Source organism: Cajanus cajan, chromosome 9, assembly GCF_000230855.2.
Source record: "Cajanus cajan strain Asha chromosome 9, NIPB_CcT2T_4, whole genome shotgun sequence".
Classification (NCBI taxonomy): domain Eukaryota; kingdom Viridiplantae; phylum Streptophyta; class Magnoliopsida; order Fabales; family Fabaceae; genus Cajanus; species Cajanus cajan.
This window is the reverse complement of record NC_138525.1, coordinates 6,207,124-6,216,422: the sequence shown is the minus strand read 5'-3', so window position 1 is coordinate 6,216,422 and position 9,299 is coordinate 6,207,124. Positions and strand designations below refer to the sequence as shown.

The window sequence follows — 9,299 nt, the reverse complement described above, 5'->3', positions numbered from 1 at the left end:
CTCTAAACAAAATTTTAACTCCTTCTTTCCCTTTCATTAAAATCTCTTTCCTCTCATCTCTTTATTTAAACTGAATTGATCCTAAAACATACATACATATATATATATATATATATATAATTATTGTTATTAAATAACTGGTTTTAAAAAGAAAAAGGAGGGCAATACGTAAGCAGCTCTTACTTCCAAAATGACTGTTGCTTAAGCTTGCCTACTATGCGTGCCATTAATTTCTTCGAATGTTAATAAAAATTAAAGAGTTTAATATTTATGTATTTTCAGTGTAATTCTTTTATGCACTCAACTAACTAAAAATATTGTTAATATGATTTTTTTAAGAGTGTTTATAAATAATTATTTTTTATAATAACATTGTTTGTGTATGATTTATTTTCTCAATTAATTAACTTGTATACTACCGTCCTATATATTCTGTATCTAAACTTTTTAAGGTAAAATTTTGTTTATTTCATTATTTCTTGATAGCTATAGAAAGGAATTTACTAGCCAACACAAAGGTGAATATAAGTAATCGACGTGGAAAAAAGGGAACTGGTAATAAACGAGATACAGCATAAAATATAGTAGTTTCATGAATTTTGACTTTTCGTAAATGGTTACCATAATGGATATGTGATACTGTACATTATTGGGCCAACTAGTAGAGCAAGCTCATTAAGGTCCAAGATGTCGAAAGTTACTGTAAGTCTGTAAGGACTCAGAAGAGGTTCAATATGAGTTCAGTTATCATATAGGTCCTTCCCTTTCATAACCAGGGAAAAAAAAATTGTTTCACATTAAGGACCAAAAACTACCTTCCTTTTGTGGCTTTGCATCTTCATCTTGGCTGAAGAAACATATAATTCAAGAAACTGGATAATAACGGACAAGTATTTATAAATTTAAATAAAATTGGAAAAGAGATAAAAAAAAATTTAAAAAGTTAAACAATGTAAACTTAATACTTAACATCCGTGCACGACACAGGTTATTACACTGGTAAAAGAGTACAGTACAATAGAAGATGTTTTAATTTTTAATATGAATATTTAATTAAAAAAATTAAGAGAAATAAATTAGAATTTTTTAAAATTGAGAAAGAAATTATAAAATAGATTGTTTTTTTATCAATATAAATCATTTTTTAGGTCTATTAATTTAATGTAGTGTTGTCAAATTTAATTATATTTATGAATTTAATTGATAAGAATTACAAAAAATATACAAATAAAAATATGAGATGTTTGATGTAGGATAAATCACATGACATAATAACAAAGACAAGTGATCTTAATAATTCTTTTATTTAAAACAAAATTTAACAATAATGTATAATGTAAATATTTTTTAGATTGTTATCGAATAATTTTTTTATATGATAAATTTGTAAACATTTATATTAAATTATTAATGATTATAAAAAATATACCTATATGCTGATTTCTAACTAATTGCCGATGTAAAAAAAAGTTGTATACTAACAAGAAAATTAATTTATAAAAAAATGAAAACTAAACTCAAAATATATACCCGTGATGTGCATTAGTACTTTGGAAGTGTTACTATATGTTTATTAAATAATATTTAAGATTTTTTTAATATAATTATATACTTATAGATATCACAGTATAAATCGTATGTATATTCAAATCTCCTTGATGATCACAATATAGAATAGACTTTACTCATTGTATTATCATCTATTTTTTATTTTATAATAAAGTTGTGAAAAGTATAGGTGTAATTTAATACGAGTTTGCGTTGAGTTGAGTTTGTTTATCATGGAATGAAATGACTTTTAAAATTTACCTAAAGGTAAGTTGGATTGGATTAATTTACTTATTATCCAACCTATAATGAGTTAGATCAAATTATCTACTTTGACAACCCTAATAAAAATATTTGAATAAAATATTATAATATTTATATTATATATATATATATATATATATATATATATATAATATGTGAAAACACACTTTTGATATAGATGACGACTTTTAATATTTAAATTTTTATTTAATACAAATCTTTATAATATTGAACTCATTATTTACATTTTAATTACCTTTAATATATATTTTTTATAATGTGCATATTTAACAAAACATGAATATTATTATTATTATATGAATTAACATTAATAATGAAATTAAAAGAAAAGAATTGATTAAAAGTATAATAGATGACATGATTAAAATATATTAAAAGTGATATAATTTTATCTATAACATACTACAATAAAAGTTTATATTTAATTTAATTAAAAATTACTTTTTAATTTAGATTATAAAATATAATAAACATGCTACACAGATATGAAAAAAATTAAGTATTACATTATTTATATCTGTACTTATTTTTATAAATTTCAAAAATAAATATTCCCATCCAAACTCTTTTAATAAGTAGGATTTTTATTCGTTATAAATAATTGTTTTGATCATTTAGTCTGTATCCGATTCTCATTCTAATTAATACATGCCCTAATCTGTCGTTTATCTGTCATGGCATGTACTTTTGACTGATGTGGTATTTGTTCGGCATTAGCACGAAATGATTCACGTTAATAAAGTTCAACACAGTTAATGATAACATAAGTTGATAGATAGTCAAATTTTTATAAATATGTTAACATGAAATTTGATTATCTGATTACGTATATGAATAAAAAGTTAATCAAAAACTGAAATCATCTCGATATTTCGAAAAGAATTAGTTTTTTATTGTTAGTGTAAATATATATACTTTTTAAAAACAAAAAGCACTAATTGATTCTACCATTACCCTCGATATGATCCTCTCTTTTGCATAGGTAAGCAATATATTATTGTCCACAATCTTGAGAACAAAACCTTCAGATCTGCGTTAAACAGCCCCGCGGGGCACATAGCTAGCTAGGTTCCTTCAAAATGGGAACAAAGGGATAAGTAAATATGGTTTCTTTATTAGTAAGTAGATAATATAATTTTGAACGTCCATCTATGGATCTTGTCTTTGCTTTTGTGAAAAGACGTGATGGGCATGCAGCAAGCAGGACAAAAGATGCAGCCAAAGCAACAAGGAATCAGAAAAGATCAGTGCAACCAATTTACCAATTTTTACATGCACAAGATATCCATGCATATCCATCGCAAACAAAGCCATCAAGATTTTTGTTACTTTTTTGATAACCCCTACACTCTTTAATTTAAACTTTTCAATTAGAGAGATGCACACCATCTTAATCTATATTGGATCCAAGTTGGGGGTGGGGAAGGAGGTCCAATCGCCTCAACTATACTTTATGCATTAATGAAATACTATATTATATAAAAATCATCTTTTATTCCTATTGTATGATTCTAATCCTACACACAGATTTTCTTTCCTTTTTACCTCTTGTGTACTCTTACGCTAATTAAGAACCATATGCATCTCTATCTCTGCACTGGCCATATTTTTGTCGTGTGTGGAAGAAGGAGACCACGCTAAGAGAGAATCTACACGAGAATTAATTGGCCGGTGATAGCTAAGTTGGGGATTTGACTAAGGTAAAAACTCTGGTTGTGTCCCTGACTATATGAAGGGTAATAGCTAGATGCCATGTATGTATTTGGGGACTTGTGAAAAGGCCAAGCTTATTTTAATTTATTTTATATCAGAGCATCTTCAACGATCTTGTTTCTAAATTAGTGTTCTGTAAGCTATTTTATATCCATTATACGTACGCAACCACATTCATTGAAAACACCTTTACTATTTTGGTGAAATTTATTGATTATATAATTATAGCAAGCCATGTGCATGTTATAAGTTTAGAGTCATTCCTTTGGATCGAGTAGTTAGTGTAATATATATATATATATATATATATATATATATATATATATGAGGAGGAATCTATTTAATCTAAGAATAAGTCTATTTAAATCTACTCCTTTTAATAATTCATGTTTTACATCAAATTTTAACAATCCAACCGTTGAATTTAAATTTTTTAATACATAGATCAAATTTGTAAATTTTTAAACAATTAAAAACTATTTGATACTTCGTTTCATTAATTCAAATTAATGTATAAAATGATTTTATGATTATCTGTTTATCTGTTAATTTGAATCAATGAAATAAAGTATTAAATGATTTTTAAATTTTTTAAAAGTTTACAAACTTGATCTATGCATTAAGAATTTTAAATTTAACGATTAGATCGTTGAAATTTAATGTAAACATGAGTTATTGAACAGAATAAGTTTAGGTAAACTTATTCCTAAAGTAAATGGATCCCTCTTTTTATATATATATATATATATATATATATATATATATATATATATATATATATATAATATAATATGAATTATTGGTTATTATATTTGATTAAGAATGATAAAATGATATTTTAGTTTTATACTTTTAGATAGTTAAGAATGATTAGAGGATAATAAAAAAATGTTTAAAATTTTTAGAAAAATGAAAAGAAAGAATTTTTTTTAATAAGGATTAAAATCAAAAGTTATATATCTATATTTTTTTAGAGATATATCTATATTTATTAATTTAACTTAAGTCTCAATTTTTTAGTTTGAATCTTATGTTTAATAATAAAAAATAATACTAAAAGGGATAAATTTAATGTAGTTAAAGTCTTGAGAAAGATTAATTTCGGTATCAAATAAAAATAAAAAACAAAACTTAAATATATTTTATGAGAATAAAAACATATTCTTTAAACCTTACTTGTAAATTTTATATTACTTATCAATTATTAGGACATATTCTCTTCCTTATTTTCATTTATAGGCAACTATGAAATTATTTTATTAATTTAAAAATTCTTTCAAATACTTATTACGATGATACTTAACCCCTACTTGGTAGATGAGAATTTGGAGGGAATAGATGAGAAAAGTATCGAATTGTTAAGATTTGTAACGTAGAATCTCTAATTGGTAGAGATGATTTGAAGAAATTTACGTAAAAATTTGGTGGAAAATACATGAAAAAAATTTTATATAAAGAAAACAAGATTTATGTAAAATTTATTGTTTCAAACTATATTCATTCATCGACATGTTATATAAACCATAAACCCCAAATATGTTATATATACTGACTCTAGCTAAACCCTATATTCATATTCATTTTGGATATATAATTTAAAATTTAATAATAAATTAAAAAAATAATAGTTATTATATTTATTTAATAAAAATTGTTTAAATAAATTATTTTATAAAATTTTAACTATATAAAATATAATTTTTCAATTATAAATTTCACTAATTCACAAATAATTTGACTCTAACGAATTTCATTCTATTTTACTATATTTCATACATATTTCTTATCTAATTAATTTTTATATATTCCCTTCAATTCCTTCTCTTCTATTAAGTATAGGGTTAATGCAGGGACACTCAGCCTAAATATATAATCAATTTTGAGATAATCCAAAAGTATTGTTAATACATGTTTGATTGGAAAATGAATCCTCTCGATTTAATTTTTTTCTCTATTCTTTCATTTCCTAATTTTTTTTAAAGATCAATAGAATGGAATTAATGCATATTTCAGAAAAAAAATCATACTTATATTTTTAAAATTTTAGTAATGAAAGAAATAAAGAGAATAAAAAAATTAGAGATAATGTTTACCGGTTTGATTCATCATATCAAATATTCATCTCAACCATAATGACATCAAAATTGATGCAACACCAACTATTTATTATTTTATTGATGTGCGTCCAAGCTGCGCGGATAGAAATCCTTACAAGTGGTTACTTGTCATTCTTGGCCCTTTTCGGATGCAGAAAACTTCACCAGCAATATTTGCATAGAGCATTTCTTTCCAAAGGTGGTGCAATATCCTAAGTCCTAACCACATATATTTGAATCCTTCGAATATCTCAAACGAAAGATAGCAAAATAAAAAGGAAAATTCAATGGTACCTTTTTAATTGAGTGAGTTCGGTACAGTTAGAATTCTAATTTCATTTTAAATTTGTTCTTTTTAATAATTTATTTATATGATATTTTCATATATTTGAATAATATATTTTTGAACATTTTATTCTTCTATTTTATTTCTAAATTATTTAGTCATTCTATCTGTATTTTATATATGCTTTAATTTCTTTTGTAATAGTATATATATCATTCTATACTTAAAATAGTTTAGTTTTAATAAATTTTTAACATATTTTTGTTTTTTTCCCTTAAATTTTATAATTTCTATGGTGTAAATGAATTTTTCACTTCTATTATTTATTAATTTAAAAAAAATTATAATAATTTTATAATTTTAATCTCTATAATTTAGTCCTATATTTTATTATATAAAAATAATTTAAATTTTTATTTTATAATTAAATTAGAATTTTCAAATTTTGATTAGTTCACTCTCCATATGTATGGTAGCAACTTAAAAAACATATATTTTTTTTGGAAGAGATAAAGATAAAAACCATCCCAAGACCCCACTCCTTAAGTTATCAATTATGTGGATCCATGCAACTATCATTTGTCTGATTTCGTGGTTAGCGTTAGAATTATGCAACACGAAGGCAAATTAGTCAACACATTATACTGAGTTTAAGTTCTATTAGAGTTTATAAAGAAGTAACCAGCAAATTCTCTTAAAAAATATTTTATTTTAACAAGATATATCTTTGTGTGTTAAATTTAAAAGGCATCAAAATGAAATTTAATTATGACTATGACTCCATGAATAATAACCGAACCTAACATGATGTGTTGATATGGGAAACGCTTTAAACTTTTATCCGTGCCTATCCTTCCAGATTTTGCTTTTCACCTATTGCATTTTAATATTTTAATTTTTGGTTCACAAAAATTCTGCCAGGTAATAGCTAGTCTATGGGGACACAAACTGGACAGAATGACAGACAGGCCGGTGAAGCAACGACTCACGTCAACCTCATCACAAATTCACAGTTTACAAACACGACAACACACCACTAAGATACAGAATTTTTTTGTGTATGTGAATCAAAATCTTGACTCTAATCTGATGCCCTACATCTACAATAACCAATGTAAAAGCCAGGCAATTAGTCTTTTTTTTTTGAAAACTAATTACATATTCATGGAGGTGATTGAGATGGAGGGAGTAATAGCTATCAGTCCAATCCAACAGACAAAAAAGCAAAGAGGGCACATCTGTTCTACAGTGTACTACATTTGTTTTCATATTCATTTTCTTCCATAAAGCGATTCCCGGAGAATCTTGCCACCTTAAATAAATCCATCAAAGACACTCTCTAGTCTCTAGTCTCTACACCAACACCATCTCTAATAATAATGGAATTCTTTAACATTATATTAAATTACCTATATAAATAAAAATAATAATTTTTAAATTGAAGAATGTGATAAACAATTTCCTTATAATTTATAAAAATATATATATCATCTCATATGTAAATGTAGCTTCACTTGTACTCGTCTTCACACTTGTTGTGAATCAGGCCTCTATAAAGCGCATGCACCTCAACGCCACCCTCTTAAACTGAAAGCCCAAGTTGGAAAATTCTGAGCCCAAAAAATATTGATCATCGAACACATGGGAAGTTCCGTGCGTGTGAAAGAAGCATCGGTGGTAACACCTTGCGAGCCCACACCATCAAGTGTGTTGGCTCTATCCGCTCTCGATTCGCAACTCTTCCTTCGTTTCACCATAGAGTATCTCTTCGTCTACGAGCCTCGCTCCAGCGTGGACCGGGCCGCCACCACGGCCTGTTTGAAACAAGCATTAGCCAGAGCACTGGTTCCCTACTACCCCTTCGCGGGCCGGGTCAGGCCCACTCCCGACGGGCCGGGCCTCGAGGTGGTGTGCGCAGCCCAAGGCGCCGTCTTCATAGAAGCTTCCGCTGAGCGTTACACCGCCAACGACTTCGAGAAAGCTCCCAAAACGGTTACACACTGGAGGGCGCTGCTGTCGCTCCACGTGGCGGATGTTCTCAAGGGATCGCCGCCGCTGGTGGTGCAGCTCACGTGGCTAGGCGGCGGAGGCGCCGCCCTCGGCGTCGGGATCAACCACTGCCTCTGCGACGGGATCGGAAGCGCGGAGTTTCTAAACTACTTGGCGGAGTTAGCTAACGGGAAAAGCGAGTGGTGGTCGAAAGTACCTAAACCTGTTTGGGAGCGTCACCTTCTGAACCCGACGCGTGGGAAGCAGACGCGGGTTGACCCGGCGAGTCACCCCGAGTTTGAGCGAGTTCCGGATTTGTGCGGCGGGTTCATGAAGAAAGTCTCGACCGGGCTTAGACCAACCTCGGTTACTTTCGACAAGAGGAGGCTGAGCGAGCTGAAGAGGTTGGCTGGTTGCACGAGTGAACCCGGGGAGTCGGTGCGTTTCACGTCGTTCGAGGTGCTGGCGGCGCACGTGTGGAGAAGCTGGGCGAGGGCGCTGAAGTTTCCGGGGAACCAGGTTTTGAAGCTGGTGTTTAGTGTAAACGTGCGGAAGCATGTTCGGCCGTGTTTGGGAGAGGGGTATTATGGGAACGCGTTTGTTTTGGGGTGCGCGGAGACGAGTGCGAAGGAGTTGGAGGAGAGGGGCATCGGGTACGGGTCGGGTCTGGTGAAGCGGGCGAAGGAGAGGGTGGGGAACGAACACGTGCGGGGCGTGATCGAGTGGGTGTGGGAGAGGAAAGCGTGTCCTGACCCTGTGGGGGTGTTGATACTGTCGCAGTGGTCGAGGCTGGGGTTGGAGAACGTTGACGTGGGTTTGGGGAAGCCGGTTCACGTGGGACCCGTGTGCTGCGATAGGTACTGTTTGTTTTTGCCGGTGAGGGATGAGTGTGTGAGTGTCAAGGTCATGGTGGCTGTCCCCACTTCTGCCGTTGACAATTACGAGCTTTTCATGCGTGCGTCGCACCTGTGACTTGTACACCGTTAGTTAGTTACTGAGATAACTGATGTGGCTACTGGCTACTGGCTACTACTACAGCGTTACCTCTATCTACTGTAACAAATTACGGCTGGTTAAATTTTGGACTTTACAGTAATGTGTATGTAACCTTTGTCCACGCATGGCATATAGCATGCTTTTTTGGTCTAACATCTCCTGTTTTAGACAACGTATGTATCCTCTTTGCTACTTCGAACACTGACTCAATCTATTGTGTTGACGCTCGAGTGATGAATTTAATTGAACTATCTGAAGTAATTTTAACACATTTGAATTACATGGATACTACAAGCGTTGTTGCATTAAAAGGAAATAAAGGAGATTAGTGATGAGAAGGAACATGTTATTTTTGCATTTTGGCTTTTAATAATAATTGGTTTTAA

At 30.3% G+C, this 9,299-nt stretch overlaps 1 protein-coding gene across 1 annotated transcript; it reads left to right on the top strand.

Moving 5' to 3' along the window:
• The first annotated feature begins 7,357 nt into the window (after window positions 1-7,357).
• Window positions 7,358-9,156, top strand: LOC109791479 (HXXXD-type acyl-transferase family protein). The gene has a single exon (XM_020350778.3). The coding sequence runs from the start codon at window positions 7,570-7,572 to the stop codon at window positions 8,887-8,889; it is 1,320 nt and encodes a 439-aa protein (XP_020206367.1). The 5' UTR covers window positions 7,358-7,569; the 3' UTR covers window positions 8,890-9,156.
• Window positions 9,157-9,299: the final 143 nt, after the last annotated feature.

Bases quoted from the DNA above. Each gene is read 5' to 3' on its own strand.
- LOC109791479 (XM_020350778.3), top strand. From the start codon at position 7,570: ATGGGAAGTTCCGTGCGTGTGAAAGAAGCATCGGTGGTAACACCTTGC.